We start from the raw sequence: 19,764 nt of genomic DNA on the forward strand, positions 1-19,764 counted from the left end.
AGGAGAATCCAACACGATACCTTCCTTGGAGGAGTGGGCATCTCGTAGTGACTTAGCGCATGGACATCGACACAGTGACATGAAAGACCAGGAGAAAGAAGTTCACCAAAGCTGGCACGGGCACTGTGCTTGGGCATTTCAAACGCAGAAAGTGGGCACAGGGTCAGTAGAGATGAACACGGCATTGGACCCGCCCTCAGCATGCTGCAGTGGGAAGACAGGGCATCCACCCAAGGGTCATTCAAGTAGGAAATGAAGAAGGCTATAAAAGGTCCAGTTAAAGAACCACAGAGCCCAACACAAGTGACACCCCTGATTTTATTACAAAATCATAAGCATGTAATTCTGTAACATGATAATATAACACCCAAGCACGCCATAGGACCTTTTAGGTGAAATGTTCAAATTGAAAACTATAAATTATTACACCCATATTTTTACCCTCCCAACCACACTCAAGCAGGCCTTACTTCTGCCGGGCCCTGGATAGAGGGAGAGACGCATTCCCTCGGACCAGGGAAGGCTTTCTGGGTGCGTTGGCTTTGAGGGTGTGCTATTTTAGGACAGTTAGAGGCCTGCAAGAAGGATCTCCTAGATGGTGGGGATGTCATTTATGAGTGACAAAGGAGAAAGAAAAACTTAATGTCTTTAAAGGGACCTCGTACTTCCCAGTTCACCGTAGCACCCATCAGTTTGTATTGTCTTATCCTAGGAGTTAGGAGAGCCTTCTTCCCTGTGACAGACGGTGACACAGTGGTGAAGTACACAAGCTCAGAAGGTAGACCTCATTGTTCCAGATTCTGGCTTTGTCACCTATGAGATCTGCAACCTTAGTTATGTTACTTAAATCTGTGAGCTTCAGTTTCAAGCGTTTGCAAAACAGGAAAGGTCCCTGCCGGCCGCAGGGGGTAGGGCTAAAGCCACGTGAGCACACTGAATAAATGTTCTCTGTTTTACCAAATTACTCACCTGGGCCTTGAAGGATTGGGGTCTGCGAGCCCTGTGTTGGAACTAGTAAGTTTCTGAGAAAGGAAATAGCACCACATTTACCTTTTGAGGCCTGGAGTGTCGCCCTGAACCCTACTTAGGTTGTGGTGACCGTTCGGGGGACATCAGGCAGTCCTGTCAGACCCCCGGCCGCTGCACTCACGGTTTTCAGTGGAGGACCGCAGCGTGGTGTCTGGGGGCGAACCCTCCCGCACGCACTCCCTCTGTGCCAGTGGAGAAAGCAACGAGCGGCCAGCTCTCCCCTCGGTGTCTTCCAAGCACCCAGTGATTCTCACAGCGGCGGCTGCCCAGGACAGATCGAATGGTGACCTCACTTCCAGAACACATCGTCATGATTTTTAAGAACCGTAATCTTAAAAACCCTTAGGGTTCCAGAAGCTTCTCTGGTGACTTTCTTGTCTTTCATAGCTGGCCATGAGAAAGGGTTTGCCACAGAATGGTCACCTCTGAAAACAAGAACTAGCAAACATGAGTAGAGTACTTTTAAAAACGCTGGCGTGAACAAAATAAATCATTTGTAGAAGTGCCGCCTGCTTAATAAACAACGACTGCTAATTACATAACTGTCAGCGACGTTTTCTGGCTCGGCCTAACACCAGCTTCGTGCAGGATAACAAATAAGACAATGCCCAGAAGTCAATCACAGTTGCTAAGCGCCGTGGGCAGACAAACCCGTGCCTTATCTCTTTCAAAGGCAGCCCTGGAAAGTGTGTGATGAATTGCACACTTCAGTAAACATAGTATGTCACCGTGAAATGCTTTTGATTCATATTATGTATTTATCCCCGAACAACTGACAAAGCTCTAGGTATCAGAAATATCATCCATGGGTTTCTGCTCTTCTGTTGCAAAATTCAGGTGTTATAAAGCGTTTGTTTTTTTTTTTAATTCAAAAATCTTGATTGAAAGTGAGATTTGCCACAGAGTCTTTGGGAAATGATTCTCTTAATGATGTGAATTCCTTCCAGAAGTGTCAAAGAGCTGTGCTAGCCACTAATATTTTAAATATAATGAATAATTCATCATTTTGCTAATATCCTCTTATGAAAATTTTATAGCCAAAAATAGACAAGGTTGTAAGACAATTTGATTTTAAAATAGAATTATAATCTCTTTTCATATGGCTTATCTATATAAAGAAATTTCTGGAGTTTTCTGTAGCATAACAATAGAATTGGAAGCGAGAGCATGATTTTAGGAAGATTTTTACCGAAGTGACCTTTGTCTAAGTATGATTCCTTTTGCACGGCCAAGACCTTTCACTGCACTGTGTTTATTATCTGTTGCTGCATTTCAGAAGTTTAAAGTACTGAGTATTGGGTTGGCCCAAAAGTCTGTTTTTTTCATTTTCAGAAATTTATGGCTATTTTTCTATTTTCCCTTGGGTTGGTGCCGTGGGCATCAGCGTTTACTCGTGGGAGCCTCAGAGACAGCAGAAAGCAGTCCCGGCAACAGAACCTCCCCCAGGCTCTCAGATTGTTTCTTGCTTTCCCTAAATCCTTTAAACCAACAACCACTGTTTCTCAACCTTTTCTGCTTGTTTGTTTTGTTTTGTTGTAATCCTAAAAGCTGTCTGATTTTCATAATCCATTATTTTAACATGGACTTCGGGTATTGTGATTTCTGCCAGTTCCTGCATTCAGAGCTTATCAAAACAGCAAAGAAAGCCTGGGCTAGTGGTAGCAATGATAGATTATTCTTTAGGTATAGTGAAAGGGATTTGGGTATTTCTCCTATAGCACCATCATTTACACCTGAATTTATTTTATTTTCTCTCCGTGTACTTTAACCAATTGACCTTTACATATACTTTGCATTTATTAATGTAGAATAAATTTCAATAGCCTTGAAATACGGCTCAAAAGAATTCATAGCATCTTTTCTTTTCGCCTTGGAATATGACAAGCCTATTCTCCAAATATTTACGTCATTGGAGAATGTCTGTGTGCTTATGCTGATCTTGACTTAACATTTTTCAAAAATCAGTCTGTTAAATTAAATGTAAGCTGTAAAGTGTGGAACCATAAATCACGGAACTCGCTGCAGGAACCGCAACCTGGCTTGCAGCGTTCCCTCGGAACGGCTTCACGCCCTTGACGTCCAGCCCGGCGGCCACTTTCACCTTTCCGGCGGAGACTCCCCCAGTGAGTCTGTGTGGGGGTCGTTTCAAGCCCTGAGATTTATGTTGCCATAAAGGAGAAACCCTTTATAACCACATAAAACCATTGTCACCAGAAATTTCAGTCTCGGTTTTACACGAAAGAGGACATATTTTATCTTCAATGCCTCATTAAACTTTCTGGACATAGTAGTGTTCTAAAATACTCCAGGGGAACGACTCTCCATACGTGTGCGTGTGTCTCCCGAAAAGTTCAAATGTCCCCAGTGAGGAAGACTCACCATTTGTTTTAATAATTACAGCTGTGGTGTATTTTCTTCTATTTAATTTTGCATAGATGTTGCTTTGATAGGTCAACCATATCCCACTCACAATTTGTTGAGCAAAGTAGCCAAAACCACCATAATACACCAAAAGTGTCAAAACTGTGGAGACGGGGAAAGGATCGGTGGTTTCTGGGGTGGAGAGAGGGGGCGGGATGCATAGGTGAGGTGAGGAGAATTCCAGGGGCTTGAAACTACTCTGTATGATATGAGAGTGGTGGACACAGGTCATCACACATTTGTCCAAACCACCAACAGTGAACCCTAATGTAAACAGTGGACTCTGGGTGAGTACGATGTGTCAGTGCAGCTTCATCAATTGCAACAATGTATCTCTCTGGTGGGAGATATAACGGGAGAGATTGTGAATACCGCAGGTGGGCGGGGGCAGTAGGTATATGGAAAAACTCCTCCCCTTCCTCTCAATTTTGCTGTGAATCTAAAATTTCTTTTTAAAAAAAACTCTATTAAAGAAAAAACAAGCTAACAATAGAACAACACAAAGACTACTTTTCAACAACTGCAAAAATATGGACTAATACATAACTCAAGAAAAATGTCCTTTAAATGTTAATGGCCACCACTACGAAAGATGCACATTACAACAAAATATTTAATCAAACTGTTTTCAAAATGTACGTGGTGTGTCCCCAGCCGCTGGGGAGGTGCAGGGTAGCTGACCGAAGCACAGACGGGAGACAAGGAGCAGTGTCTTGTCAATGATGCAAATTGAGCATGAGTTCTCTTTTCCAGGGGGCGCCCAAGCCCATCGCCGTTGAGCCATGTGCAGGGAACAGAGCTGCTGTCCTGACGGTGTTCCTTTGCCTGCCGCGAGGATCGTCAGGTGCCCCTCCCCCCGGGCAGTCAGGTAAGATGAGTGAGGAGCCGTCCTCAGTTAACAGAAGACACAAACAATGCTACAAACAGCACAGTAACAGTGCACGTACATGGTTCTAATTTCGGGTATGGTAAAATTTTATTAGGCTACAAACTTTTACCCAACTATCTAGGTACCTGCTTTGCTATGAATTCAGATTTTCCAGTGTTTCTTTTAGAAATATATGTCGAATATGCGTCTGTATATGATATAGACATATATGAGGGGGGACCTCCCCCAAAATAAACAGAATTAGCTTCTGGAAGGCGGGTCCCTTATAGTACAGGTTTCCACCACAAGGTGAGAGTTCTAGGAGCCCATCTGTATCAGTGTACCAGCTGGTGTTGTTGTGAGAGGCTGCCATCGACTTCAGTGAATTTTTTGTTGAAGACCCAACGCATTTGCCCACTTTATGGTGGGTGACTTACAAACGCACCTGCCCACACTGCACTGACTGTTTAGCAGTTTGTGACCCAAAACAGCATGACCCTCGTGCTGGTTCCCTATTCACCTGGTCTCTCCCTGAGCAGCTTTTCTTGTGGTTTCCCCTGGGTGAAAAAAGTCCTCCACAGGAAACGTTCTGCCGATGTGGCAGAGGCGAAACAAAAAATGGCAGAAACACTAGAAGTCATCAAAATTGACGGGTCGAAAAACTGTTTTGAGCAGTGGGGAAAATGTCTTGGCAGGTGTATTGCATCAAATGGAGAGCACTTTGAAGGTGACTGAAGTTTAAACATGCAAGTATAAATATACAATTTTTTATAAATAAATTCCATTTTGGGGTCAGCTCCTCCTATGTGTGCTCACTCCCCCTCCCCCCCCGAGTTTGTTGTTGTCGTGACAATGAGAAATCTCACTAACAGGGCACACAAGTTCTGGACCCTTTGCGGCAACTCCTTTCTCCTGGTCTGTGCGTCACATAGGATGGTGCATTTTAAATATGATGAGAAGTTTGCTTGATAAATATGGGACCAAATTACGGAACCGACTTGCACGATCGGAATGTTTTGGTGGCATTGGAGGAGGGCAGCTTGATGCAAACACATCCTTGTGATTAAGGTACAATGTGTTCTTGCTGTCGGCACCGGCCAGGGGCAGTTCCCAGGCCAGGGCCCCGCCCCCTTAGACAGGCAGAGCCGCCTCGCCCTCCAGCGCTCCCTTTGCTACCCGAAAAGCACGTTTTGAATGATGGGGCAACTAACCGTATGGGTCCTCTCACCGGCCGTCTCCCTGCCGCAGTGTTGTAGCAGTGCTCTGTGCAGACACGCTCTCTGCCGAGTGTGGCTTGTAATTGAATCACAGACCGTGCTTATGTCTCTCTAGTCACATACCCTGTTTCACCTGCTTACAATTTCTAATTTTTCTTTCTCCCAATTGTTTTCTCTAAACACCTCTCAGTGAAATGGATGCTTTTTGGGGGTAAAGGTAATTTCAGATCTATCTTTCTATTCACTTCCCCCTTACGCATGAAATACAGCACCAGAGAACTGTCAGGTTTTCGATAGCGGTAATCGATGATGAACCCGCCTCCCTGCGTATTTTATCGTTTCTTGGCTCTTGACCTTGATCTTCACTTTCTTGATCCGTATCCAACCAGAGATAAAAACAGAAGCTACTTTATATCTTACAAACTTAAGATGCCCTTGTAACAGAGTTTTTCCCCACATGGGGACAGAGGGTTTTCATCACCTTTAGACTCGTCGTTTCTGATGCAGGAATCTCTCCCCAAAGTTCACTTGTGGGCGCTTCGTCAAAGAAATCAACATTCTCTGGACCCTCGCACGCAACGAGCGAATTCCTCCCCCCGCTTTTAGAGCCGCCGATGTAAATGGGATGCATAAGTAGGATAGTTTGGCACGGGGCAGATAAGATGAATAATTACGGGTACCGTGCCCAGCGAATGGAAGTATTGTTTTAAGGCTGGGATGCTGTCCAAGGCAAACACTTCACTAATGAAAACCAGCCTGTGTGATACACACCAGCGTCGCTCTAGATCCTTGGCGAGATGACGTCCTGATGGGCTGAGTGAAGGCATCTGCCAATACTCCGTCCCTTTAACCTTTGGAATCTTTTTGACTGATTTGCAAGAGCCGAGTAGCAGCGTGGACCATTATCTTGGCTGCGTCTGACTCCGAATGCATTACGGTGACTGACGGTTACAGAGCATCTTCTGGTTTTCCACACTTGATCCTCGTGGTCAGGCTGTGCTGTAAAGTTCATTTTGTAAATAAGGAATTGTAAAAACATAGAAATCTTCATGTTTCTACACTCAAGGAACAATTAGGAAATACTAAAGTATGGAGCAAAACAACAAAAAAGACTCATTGCTGACATTCCAGGAAATTCTTCTGGGTGATCTGTAGCAGAAGGCTTATTTCTTTGTAATCCACAGCCCTGTCTTCACAAAGCCAAACATTTGGAGGAGTCTGAAAAATCTACAGGGTTGATACAAGCAGATAAAGCCTTGAGTTAACCTACTTTTTATAGTGCCTATAGATTGAACTATGGTAAATATCTGTGGGTATAATTCAGAATGAGCTTGTCTTTTGTTTAATAAAAACTAATATGTGTTAAGCCCTGGCTGGTGTAGTTCAGTGGATTGAGTGTGGGCCTGCTAAGCAAAGGGTCGCCAGTTTGATTCCCAGTCAGGGCATATGCCTGGGTTGTGGGCCAGTTCCCCTGGGAGGGAATGCATGAGAGGCAACCACACATTGATGTTTCTCTCCCTCTTTTTCTCCTTCCTTTGCCTTCCCCTCGCTCTAAAAATAAATAAATAATATTTTTTAAAAAAAATAATACATTTTTATAGCTGTCCTTATAGCAGTAGGAATGTATATTGATGGGTGGAGAGTAAAAAAGTAGATGGACAAATGTCATAAAGCAAGTAAAATAAGTATTAGTGGTAGAATCTAGGTGGTGGGAATACTGGCGTCCATTGTAAAATGCTTTCCACTCAGGTATATGTTTGAAATTTCTTATAGTGAGGTGTGGGAAACAATAAAATTAAAAAAAAACTCTTAACTTTATTGGGAAAAAAAGACAATGTCTATAGAGAGAAGCTTTCTAACGGTCATGTCTAGGTTCCCCCCAAACAGAGCAAATTCTGACACCGATATGCAAATCATCTCATCGTCCCCCCTCTTCATGAAGGCATTGGGTGGGGACACAGCCAATCACAACGTTCCGTCTGTGTGTCTGAGCTTACCACAAGGCCCTACACGTAGAAAGCAGTCCAGCAATGCGTTTGAGGATGACCGCAGGAGACCTGTGAAGCCTGACCTTATGGAACCACACTCCGTCTCTGAGCCTCAGCGAACACCAGTGAGCAAGTGGGCCGGCCCTCAGTCATCGTTTCCCATGATGCTCTTCCAGGAGCCCCGTGCTCTGAAGAGCCGCCTCCAGTGCTGGTGCAGGGCGAGAGGTTTGGGGGCGCTTCGTGGACGGACTCCAGACCCTGCCCCCACTGTGTGGAAGACAGTGGAGCCTTCTCTTGGCCAGTCTCGGGCCTTCTCTTGGCCAGTCTCGGGCTCTATACGTCTCCAAGTGTTAGCATGTCTACTCAGTGATTAATTAGCATTAATTACTAGATTAAAGGTTCTCCTGTAGTACTTTGCACAACCTCAAAAATTTTCATCAGGCCCTCTTTTGAAATGTTGCTTTCTAAATGTCGAGTGATGCTTCTCCTAAAGCACTCTTCATTACCGGGAACAAAAGCATTTAAAAGAAGGAGGATGTGCAGATACGGAGAACACGGAAACATCCATGAGCGTGGTGGTGTTCTCTCGGAAACTGAATCGCACCGCTAACAAGTAAGTGATTCAGCAACATTTGTGTGCTGATTTTGGTCATCTTTTTTCAGTAGCAGGCAGTAATTTTTTTTTTTATTTAAACTATGGCATTGTCTTTGCCCTTTATTCTCTTCCCACCAGCGAATATTTCAGTAATACTTACCAGTCATTGGACACAGCCCTTTTGGTGTCTGTCTAGAATTTGTGAAGTCCCTGCATGGCTTTCATCTCGGCAGAGGTCAAAAGAAGAACTTCGGGTTTGTCCTTCAGATTACCCCATGCACTAATCATTTTTCGTTGTCTTTAATGTGATGAATTTAGGTGTTTGTGAGCAATTCTCCCTCTAGGTGGCTTAGAAGAGTAAAAGCAAAAGATATTAAACAGGCTTTTTGGCATTCCCGGAGCTGGGCTAATTAGGTTCCTGCTCCCCGACGCCATAAACCTGCTGCTTTATTCCTGCGCGTTCTGCAGGCGGCCACTGCCAGCCGCGCCAGACGCTCCGGGGTTGATGTGGCGTTTCTGCCGTTGACACGTGCGCGCTGGGCGACCACCTTCCCTCCTGACCTCAGAGTGGCTGGAAAACCGACGTCCCCGTCCGTGAAGACAGGGCGCATTGCGTAACCGTGCCACACAACACTAGACAACTGAGCATGTCTCCCATCACCTTGGACAGCACGGTCCCCCACGGGTGTGCGAGTGACATTAACATGAAACGTGGACGAAGTAAACAGAGCTCTTCGAAACCATACACTGCACATGGTAATGTCTCCTGCCGTGTGGTGACGAGGGGTTACAGTTTTCACAGTTTGTGGGTTCTCACTAATGAGACGCAGATTAACAGTTTTCCGCGGCCCGAAGGCCCGCTGCCCAGAAGGAGCAGTGCGCCTCACCCGAAGGGGGAGTTCTCTCTCGTCTCGCCTCGCGCGCGATCACCTCTAACACAACCAAAGAGAAGACTGGTAGAAAGTCTAAGGTTTTGACATTTTTTTCCCTTTAGGCTGAGAAGTTTTGGCAGAATGACCAGATTATTTAGGAAAAATCCAGAAATGTTATATAATGTTTCAAATGATAGTCTGCCCATGATGCCATGGGTAGCGCTGGCAGTAAGAGAAGTTTGGTTTCATTAGATGAACAGAGGTGGGAGAAAGAGAACTAGGAGTTCTGGGCTTCATATACATTCAGTCTATGTTCATATACATCACATGCTTCGAATACACCTGAGCTTTATATACATCGAAGCTATGTATACGTGTTATGTGATTTATATATATACATACGGATATGTGCTTTATACATGGTTTAACTCTCAGTGACTTGGCAAAGGAACTACTATTATCCCAACTTTATAGATAAAAAAAGGAACTGAAACTCAAGTGAGAATAAATGACTTCTCTAGGGCCAATACAGCTAGTGAGTGAGTGAACCAGAATTCAAACCCAGGGCCACCTGTGTCCTTGGCCCGTGAGACTGTCCCATGTTGCTGTGCTTCTCTGGATAAAGATACAGCAGCTCTCCGGATGGCTCTTATTCCTGAGAAACCTTCCTACGCAGAATTAGTAAGGAAGGGCTTGAAAGATTCTGCTAAGCATTGGGCTTAAGGGAGCAAAAAAGATCGATTTATCGTTCCTGGTCATTTAACTCCAGAAATTTCAGGAAACGCAAACATGTGCATGCCGACTTCACCCCCACCAATGAAACCGCGACTCAGCGTGCAGCAGCAGGCAGGAGCGTGCGGCCACAGGGGAGGGACTCGGGCTGGTCTGCGTGAGCTGGGGACTCCCAGGCACAAGTCCTGAAATCCAGAGCTGCCTCTGCCGCCAGCTAGCTGCGTGACCCAGGGCAAGTCCCTGGTCTCCGGGTCCTGTTTTCTCATGTGTCCAGTGATGCAGTTGGGCTAGATCCCTAGGATGCACTTCACTCCAACCTGGTTGTCCATTTCTACTACAAATTCTGTCAAGCCACACCGGGTTGGGGTCAGAAGAGCAAATAGCTTGTTGCCAAGTGGTACCTTAACTTGTCTTTCTAGCTGCCCAGGACCAGTTAAGGAACTCTATTCCAATATATTGTTTGTTAGTGACGAAAAATAATTAGCACCACTCCTTATATTTTAAAAACATCTTCATAACGTTATGAGTAAAGACTAGTTCCCAATCTTCTCAGCATGTTCAGAAGACATAATTAGTTCATATTACACCCATTTTGGAAGCGAGTGAAAGGAAGCTCACAGCGCGGGGGCAGGTAGGGGGTCAGGTGGTTGGCAACCAGGCCGCTGGCTCTCAGTGGTCAATCCTCTTTCCCCAGAATCCAGTTGTTTTAAAGCTAATTTACATTTTCCAGAAGCCACTGGAGCCTCTTGGTTTTCCTTCCCTAACTCCTACACTGTATCTGCCCACCTGCAGAAACACACCTGTTGACCTCATCTTTGCATTCTCTCTGTTAGAGGTGGCCGGACCAAGAAATGGAGCTACTGAATTGTATCAAAACGTCATTGTAGAAACCTGGCAGGCAGTTCCCCGTTAACCTCGAATCTAGGTATTGTCGACGCCCAGCAGGCGTGGCTTCACACAGAAGGAAGATAAAGGGGGCACTTCACGGCAAAATAAAGTACAAAATTAGGTGGAGCACCTGGGAAAACACACAGATAAGAAGAAACACCTTATTCAAAAGTCCCTAAAATCAGGTCGGAAATAATTTCATCTCTCCGAAATACATTTCCTGCGAGCCTTCATTTGCTACCTTTGCTCATTCGAGAAACATGTAAAAGTGTCTGCGAGGCCTCCGGGCACTGTTACGAAGGAGTGAGCAAAACACAGAGTTTCTTCCCTCACACACTTTACAGCCTTTGTGGAAATAAACATGAGACAAATAGTCAGGCAAATAGACCCATAGTTACACGTTACTCTGAGTGCTCTGGGCGTAGAGCAGGCCGAGCTGTGGGGGAGGTGGCCCTGGAGCTGACGAGCAGTGGCTGAGCGTCGTGTCTTTGGTGATAACGAGGTGATGAACACAGTCATTAAAACACCCTTCCCTCCGTCCTCATTCATCATCGCGTCTGAGGTGTTTGACTCCAATAGTCCCCCTCTTGCCTCTCCACCTTCTGGAAACTTCCCCTGCTCTGGTGCTCTGTGCCTTAACCTACATCAGGTCCCCACTTACATTTTACCTAGAGATGGTGGATGCGGAGCACCGCACCTCTCTTCCTCGTCTACTGCGCCTGCCCTGTGATACAGGAGGCATCCCTGAGGCCCCGCTAGGGTCACGCCCTGTCGGCTCACGGAGGGGGCTTCCCGGCAGCTGACGCCCAGCTCTGCGCCACGCCGCCCACACCTCTCACACCTCTCACACCTCTGGCCCGTGGAACAGTAGCACCTCAATCTGGACTTGCTACTCCTTATTTCTTTTCATTTTTTTCAATCACCATTTACATGCAATATGGTTTTGTATTGGTTTCAGGTGTGTGACATGGCGGTTTGACAGTCATATACTTTATGAAGGGATCCCCCGATATTCCCAGCACCCACCTGGCACTACACGTACAGTGATCACAGTAGTTCTGGCTCTATTTCCTGTGCTGACTTTACGTCCCAGGACAGTTCCGTAACCACCGACCTGTGCATCTCAGTTCCTTCACGTGTTTCACCCAGTCCCCAACTTCCTCCCCTCTGGCAACCGCCAGTCTGTTTTTGTGTATACTGTTCTTTAGATTCCAGATAAAAGTGAAATCCTACGGTATGGGTTTGCTACTCCTTAAGGATCGAGTCTCCCTTCCTTCCCTCTCCCCAGTGACCCCTTCCTCATCCCCAGGCCAACTCTTCTCCCTGACTTTCCTGTTTCTATAAAGTCCATCTCAGAGTGGCTCGAGTTGGAAACCTTGGAGTTAGTTTCCTTCTTCTCTCTTCCTCCTCTTGTCCACCTGGGGAACCGTGAGGCTCCGCAGGTGCCACCCTGGAGCCGGTGGGGCAGAAACCCTTGGGGCACCCTTGCCACCGCCCCCACTTTCTTGTTCAGGCCCAGGTTGCCCCTCACCTGTGCTTCCAAGAGAGGAAAGCACAGCCCTCCTCAAATCCCTGCCTCCCTCCCTGCCTCCCTAGTACACCTGCCCTGACGCGTCACCACCTGCCGCAGGAAGAGCAGACGGTCACCCCAGGGTGTGAGGTCCTCCTCTGACCTCTCTTCAACCTGCCTTCGGGGGTAGCACCCACAGAGTCCTTGGCCGCCTTACCCTGGGGCCTTTGGGTGGTTATTTTAACCTCTTGGGTCCTCGGTTTCCTCATCTGTGAAATAAGGAAGCTGACGGGGTGGAATGTAGCCGTCTGTGAGCACTGCTCGGTTGTAACTCCATGTGGGTGTTCCTCCCTGCGCCTTCGCCGGTGTGTCCGTGCCGCTGGCTGTGCTCGCCGGAGTGCCCTGTGTCTGGAATGCCCTCCCGCTCGCTGCCTGCGGGCAGAGCCTTGTTCCTGCCACCTCCTCTTCCATAGCGCCCTTTCCAGTTTCTTCCATGTGAACTGGGTTTTATGTTTGTACCCTTCATGTAGGATTCAGGCTGCATAGCTTGGGGACTAAGATCAAGCTCAACACCGTATCGTTGCTGAAGAAATATCTATGAAAACTTAGTTGCTCAGACTTAAGGCTCATGGAAAATCAGAGCATTAGGGAAAGGTGACACAGATGTCCTCACATCAGTGACACTCAGGACAGATGAACTCACAAAACGTATCTGGCAGATAAAAAGTATCAGTTGCCGCTGTTCTCATTAACATACACCGATTACTGGGAACCTGTTCCATGTTCATCCCTGTTCTTTCACTCCTTCCCTCTCCTCCACAGACAGGGAATGAACTCATGGAGTTTGAGAACTTGCACAGACAGCCACCTGGTCACTCAGTGATGGCACCAGAATTGAACACCGGGAAAACCTCACGCCACAGTGCCCTTTTCAAGTCCTTTTTTTTTGAGGAGGGGGATTTTGGGGTTATGGTCAAACACCATTAGCCACGTGCTTTGTGCGATGACACCGTTTGTCCTTCTACCAGCCAGTGTCTCTGGGAAGTGACGCAGCTAGCGCCCTCTCACTTGAGGTTTAACAGTTTACCTTCTTGTCATCGATTACCATGTAAAGAAAACAAGGGCAAAAGAAAGGATAAGAAATTTAAAGAAGAGTGAACACGACTGATTAACATGCCACAACAGTGAATGAAATACCCCAAAAGTTGACTCACACAGTTTCAAGGTAGAGCGATTAGAAACAGTCTCACATAAGAAGTTAGAACATACGGACATGAAAAATGAGACCAGCAGCCCTGAAAGCACAGCCGATGCATTTTTCTTTTCTTTCCTTTGCTTCTGCCCACCTGCCACCCTCCCAGGTATTCCTAGGATTGACTGGCAAATAATTACCGTGGTCAAAGGGAAAAAAAATAGGAAAAAAGTAAGCACCTCCACAAATCAACTCACAAAGCCAAAGGGGAAAATCAAGATTTGTTTGGAATAAGCAAGCTGCCTTGGACACAACAGAATAACAAAATAAGACTCTTGTGGGTCTGAATAAAATGTACAGGCTCAACCTCCCCCCCTCCAACCCCAGGATTTCTTATAGTAGCCGACTCCAAGGTCTATGTATAAAATTGCCAATTAGGAAGAACATTTTACTTTTAATTGGTCATGAATTAAATAGTTCTGCTTTATAAAGCTTTAGAGGAATTTAGCAGAAGCCTACCTCCTGCTTTTTAACAAGAACGGAAGGGTAATCCTGAATGTCAGAGAATTTTAGAGTTTTTGGTGCTTTAGAAATGGCCATGGAAATTCTCTAGTTCTGTCCCACACTGGGTGAGCGAGACACCTGGAGGGCCGGAGGCAGGGAGAGAATGCATGTGTTCGAGGTGAGGTGAACAGCAGATCGGGGAGTAGAACCGAGGACCCTGAATCTGCCATGCAACATGATGCCATGCTGCAAAACCTATTCAGAGAAAGAAAACAGCGATAACCCACTTCTTACCAGGAGGCTGTACTTCATACCTCGCCAGCAGGGCGCAGAAGTCGCAGACAGAAAAGAACTCACTTCCTGGATCCAATACGGCAGGGGTGTCAAACTCATTCTCACCGGGGGCCACATCAGCCTCGCGGTTGCCTTCAAAGGGCCAATAGTAACTTTAGGACTGTGTCAATGTAACTAGTCCTTAACTGTTAAGTGAGAGCTCAGCGCTGCCGCTGGGTAGAAACAAAGTGCTGAGCCGGATAAAACAAGGTGGAGGCCGGATTCCACCCGCGGGCCTTGTGTTTGCCACCTGTGCAATAAGGACAGTGACTTGAGAAAACATTCCTCTTTACCAGCAAACTGACAAAAACGCAAAGAAAATGTAGGTCCAGGCCCTGGGAATTCCTTCTCACATAAACATCCACAGCAAAGGGCCAGTGCCCCTCAAGCGAGCCCAGACAGGGTGCGCCGGAGTGCCCGTGAAAAGGCTGTGTGCTACTGGTGGGCGGTCTCATCGCAGAGCCTTCTGCTGACTGCACGTGGTGCCCCCGCCCCTGGTGTTTTTGAGTTGGAATATTCCTCCATTCTTAACGAAAAGCCCAGTGACGGAAGGCGTCCTGTTGTAATTCCAATGTACCAAGGTAACACTTGATTGTAATCACATGAACTCCCCAAAGCCAGAATGACCTTTCCTTAAGGGCTTTTAGGCAAAGACTCAATGGCCCTCTGACAAGTGAGTGATTTACCCCCTTTTATCTACCTTATTCTTTGCAAAGGGGCACAACCCAGGTCAGCTGGGCCCCGCACCCCTCCGGGTGGGCAGTCCGTTCAGAGCAGCCACAGAGATAAAGCGCTGTCACAACTCGGGGAGAGCTCGTCCACTTCCTGCAGAGCCGGGAGAGGAATCGGCCCTCGGGACTGCAAGGCGGAGGTCTGCGGGGTGCCGCCTGGGCCCTGGGCGCAACGCTTAGAGGCCTGGAGGGATCAAGGCATCCCTGCCCCGTGAACCTGGCACAATTCGAGCTGAGCCACGAAGGCCCTAAAAGTCTGGATGCAGTGACCATATATCCATTCCCATTTATTCAACGGACCAGGAGGTTTGAGACCGGGAGCATCAAATCCATAATGTGGCTGTGCCGTCCGCCGTCCTCTTGCTCACCATCATCATGAAAAACGACTCCTTCAGTGTCCTGTGTGGCAATTAGCTCGGATGTAGAGCTGCAATGGGAGAGGCCGAGGCACATTTGTATTCCAAACTTTCCTGGTAAAATGGAAAGGAAGCTGCTGTCCATATTAATAGATACATAAAGCGTATAAATGGGATAATTCGGTTTTACTCTACGTATGCACCATGTTATATGGCCGCAGAAACACAGGGTAAGGAGGGCACGCAACGACATCTGGCTCCCCCAGCTGCTTGCAGCCACAGCTGGGCCCTGTCCCCAGTCGGCTGGGGCAGGCAGACTCTTCCTAAAGACTTTCCCAAAAGACAGGCCCATAACTTCCGGGACTAATTTATTCTGTTATTTAACAGTCTTCATTGCGATTTCACCTCATTTGCTTTTATTTGCTTTCTTCTTGTTCTCCTCTAGAAATAGCGAACGGCTCACTGTGCTCCTTATAATAACCCACTGCATGGCGGGAGGCCACTTTGACATCGCCACCCAGCTTGTAGCTGCGGTCAGCCCCGTACTCCCAGCCCTGCTGCCCTTCGGGAGGGCCCCTATCTTCCAGCGGGGGTCACCCCGGCACGCTGAGAATGCCCTTCAAACCACCCAGACACCCCTGGCTCCTGAGCCCTGGGCTCGAAAGGGGCTCAAGAAGGAGTTCTGCCTCTTGGATTTACAGATGAGGAGACGGAGGCTCCCCGAAGAGACTTCCTCAGAAGTCACCGTTGACTGTGTGGCGGGCCAGTGCTAGAACTGAGGGGCCGTCCGGGGCTTTACTCTCTCACTGTTTGTTTCTCAGCCCTGACCTGTTGATTAGAACTGACCGCCCTGCCCTGCTGGTTGCGTTCCCGAGTGCAGTTCAGTAGGACTCTGATCCCTTCCTGACCTTTCCTGCCATTCCGCAGTTGTATTTAGGCCCAATTTTTTCTTGCACAAGAAAAGGGACAACTTAGTTTCGGTTCATTTCTCTGATGCTTTAAGGTCCTTTTTGGAGCTGAGTCCTATCCTTCTAAACTCCATTCTCGTGCCCGTGCCCCATTTGTGTTATCTGCAAAGATGATGACCTAAAGGAGATATTATGTGCCTCACACGGCTAGGTTCCAGAGTGACCTTGAACATGCTGCTTGTTATGAGTACGCCGTACCTCTGTCCCTTTGCACGTGCTCATTCCTCCGCCTGGATGTCCTCCCCCACACACCAACACCCACACCCCTTTTTTCCCCCACCAATAGAATTGCTAATTCAAGGGTCACCTCCTCTGTGACACTTGTCCTCTCCTCTACCCACCTCCAGTCCACTACATTGTTTTTTATTTACTGCTATAAAAATTTTTATGACATTGTCTCCATTCTTCCCAGACAGGCTAAGGGCAGAACGGGTCCCCTTATCTACATTGTATCTCCAGGGGCGAGGCGGTGCCTGGAGCATCATAGGAACTCAGTCTGTTTGCTTAACCGTTGTCCCCTTTCTCCCGCTTCCCAGAGTTCAAGTCTGAAGCGAGCTGTGAGTTGATCACTTGACTGTGTTTCATCCAAGTCCTTGTTGTATGGATCTAACTATAGATTAATTCTAGATGTTTCTCAGGCTTCAAAAGTTAGAAAGCCTCCTTGATCTCTGGCCTAAAATCTGGCTTATGAAATAGAATGGAAAACTGGACTGTCACGAAAACAGCTGAGTGCTCACTAGGAACTGGAGGCTGTTATTCCCTCCCCTCCCAGAAGCCAGTTTCTCACGAGCCACGTTAATCATTCCCAGTATGTGATTTTTCTCTACGTTTAACAGATGGTTTGGGGTCTCTCGTTCCTTTTTTTATGTGTAAAAATCTTACTTTGACTGTTTGATCGCTCATTAGATCATTGTCTGATGCTTTCTAAGACCAGCCTGTTTCCTCTTCTTAAAAAGGAATGTTTCATAGGTTTTTCTTTATTCTTGGTGTTTTAAGCAAGACTAAAGCCCCTACCACTTTTCTTGGTGGCCTGGGTGTGAGTCACGAGACTCTTCTCTGGACGCCCCACTCACAGCCTCGTCTGATTCTTTCTCGGCTCCGTGGCTTCTCCATCCTCTGTTGCGGGTTTTTAGCTCGCCCTGGCTCTCTAAAGCCTGAGATTTTTCAAACACTCCGAGTCTCTCCTTCTTAAGCATTATTTGTTACAAGCCTTTCCTCTTGCATGTAAAAACAAGTCCGTCTCTTTAAACCCATCTTACGCCTTGTGCATTACAGGCTGCATTCCCTTCCCCTCTAGACCTCCCGTGGGTCACTTTAGTCTTTGTATTAATGCTTTCCGCTTTCCCCAGCACTTTAGAAGCACCATCTCCGAGGCTCCTGAGGAGGCTTACAGTCTTGTCAGGACACTCCTGAGTTCCACCTCAGCTCTCCGTGTAGCTCTTGGCTGCGCACGGGAGCAGCCCCTCGATTTTCTTCTTCCATCTGCATTAAAAGTATTTCTAAGAAATGCAAATGAAAACAATCCTGCGATATCATTTCTCACTTACCATCTCTTCCCCTATTATGTTGGTGAAGCATACCATTTCTTCACCTGTTATGCTGGCGAAAATTGAAAAGGGTGCCAGCTCACTGCCAGCGAGGATGCAGACTGCTCCGGGCCTGCGGGAGAGGGCTGGCAACACCCCACAGCACTGGGCACGTGCCCTTTCCACCTAGCAGTCCTGCCTCCAGCAACACGAAGACGCGGATGCATGGGTTATCCGTTTCAGCAGCGTGTGTGACCACATGATGTCGAAAACAATGAAATGACCGCGCATAGGGAAGTGGTGAAATAATTTATAGTCATCCACAAATGGAGGATAGTGCATCTGTAAAGAGACAAAGAAAGAAAGAGAGAGAGACAGAGAGAGAGAGAGAGAGGAAAGAAAAGAAAAGAAAAGAAAAGAAAAGAAAAGAAAAGAAAGAAAAGGAAGAATGAGGAAGATCTCTATGAACTGCCATGAAATTACTTCTTATTTCCAGGAGATATAAGTGATAAAAATAAAGTATAAAGGAATACCTAGAGCAGAGAATTTCTACTTTTTCATCTCATAGCCCACATAAACTAAGTACTAAAATTTTGAGACACACCAAAAAATGTATTTTTTTGCCAATCTGATTTTAACAATAGGTATAATTTCGATTCATTCACGTTGGATGGCTGCTGTTGTGTTGGCTGTTGTCATTTTTTTTTTATTTGACAATCTAAGGAAAGGAGGTCAGTGTTGACTAAGTAGTCAGATATCCCGTGTTTTAGAAATTGTTGTGGCACACCAGTGTGCCGCGGCACACAGGTTGAAAACCCTTGACCTGGAGCATGCTGTCCTTCATGTAAAAACATAAGGAAAGCCTACAGAGATCCACTCGATTTTGCAAAAGGCTATGGGAAAGATAAAGCAAAAGCTAATGGGATTGGTTACCTACAGGAAGCGAAGTAGAAATGCAGTGTGAAAGTGGGGGAACAGTGGAGGGAGGAGCGGGGTGCAGAGGGGGAGACCCTTCTTCAAGTACTCCCTTTTGTGTACTTCTGACTCTTAGCAACACTGTCCTGTTTCACACACCCCATAAGTAAATACATAAAATCAAGATGTAGGGAACCCAGAACGTTATACAAACCATGAAAAATGAAGTGAAACGTCTTGCAAATGAATAGCATAACTATAATGAGGGGATATGGGAAGAAGAGAGCAACCTGTTACTTTGGACAATAATGCTTTGACTGAGGCTAACTGTGAAAAGAACCATGTGTGAACATTGTACTATACAGTGTGTACACTTGTTTCTTCTGGAAACAAGAGCGTGGGTCAGCCGTTCTGATAGATGCCCCTACTAGAACTGAACAAAGAAGTAAATACATTGTCGATCAGGAAAGCTTGGTTTCCCACTGTGAGAGGAAAAAGGGATACGTACATGCAAGGGAAGTGAGAGGGGTCGCATGCATTCTGTGATACTGGATTGGAATCAGAAGGGTCAACACGAAGGCATGCAGGTAGAGGGACACAGAAACACAGGTGTGTGTATGTGGGGGAGTGCACACATCTGTGTTCCTTAGCTGCGTCCAGTGACAGGAGCTGGAAGCAGCAATACCTCAACAGCAGTGAGCGCACACTTAGCACCCGTAACTCGGTTCCTTCACACCATCCTCTGGTGAAAGGAACCGGGACTTTTTGGAGAAGTGGTTGACATCGAGGGTCAGAAGGGACAAAGCAAGCTGAGTCTTGGACATCTTATGTTTCCAAAAAGGAGTTGTTCAAAAAGGCGTGAAACCACGTTGAAAAGACACAGGAGCCCAGCTGAAGGGGCACCCAGTTGCCAAAGCTGGAACCACTTGAACAATGAAAGAAATATACTATTGGGTTATAAGTCAAAGACCATTAATATGCAATACTAACCCAGATATGTAAATAAACAGATTAATTATTTAATTAATTAAAAGGGCAGAAGGGGCAGCTATCCCTCACAATATAATTCTAGTTTATGGGTATGTAAAGAATAACAGAAAACAGAAAAAGTCACCACTA

General features: G+C 46.6%; 1 protein-coding gene and 1 long non-coding RNA gene across 4 annotated transcripts in view; both read left to right on the plus strand.

The window, feature by feature from the left end:
- Positions 1 to 19,764, plus strand: part of ATRNL1 (attractin like 1) — a 512,339-nt gene that overhangs the window by 404,524 nt on the left and 88,051 nt on the right. For 2 of the 3 annotated variants that reach the window (XM_036027363.1, XM_028513523.2), the window contains one exon: positions 4,204 to 4,318. The exons of the other annotated variant lie outside the window; for it this stretch is intronic. In XM_036027363.1, the coding sequence (XP_035883256.1) occupies positions 4,204 to 4,318 (115 nt within the window). The remainder of the gene's footprint in view (positions 1 to 4,203; positions 4,319 to 19,764) is intronic. 3 annotated transcript variants of the gene reach the window in all.
- On the plus strand, positions 9,870 to 18,904 carry LOC118500912. Its single transcript, XR_004903497.1, has 3 exons — positions 9,870 to 9,879; positions 10,721 to 10,731; positions 18,375 to 18,904. It is a non-coding gene; the product is annotated as an uncharacterized LOC118500912 (long non-coding RNA).

Source organism: Phyllostomus discolor, chromosome 5 (genome assembly GCF_004126475.2).
Source record: "Phyllostomus discolor isolate MPI-MPIP mPhyDis1 chromosome 5, mPhyDis1.pri.v3, whole genome shotgun sequence".
NCBI lineage: Eukaryota > Metazoa > Chordata > Mammalia > Chiroptera > Phyllostomidae > Phyllostomus > Phyllostomus discolor.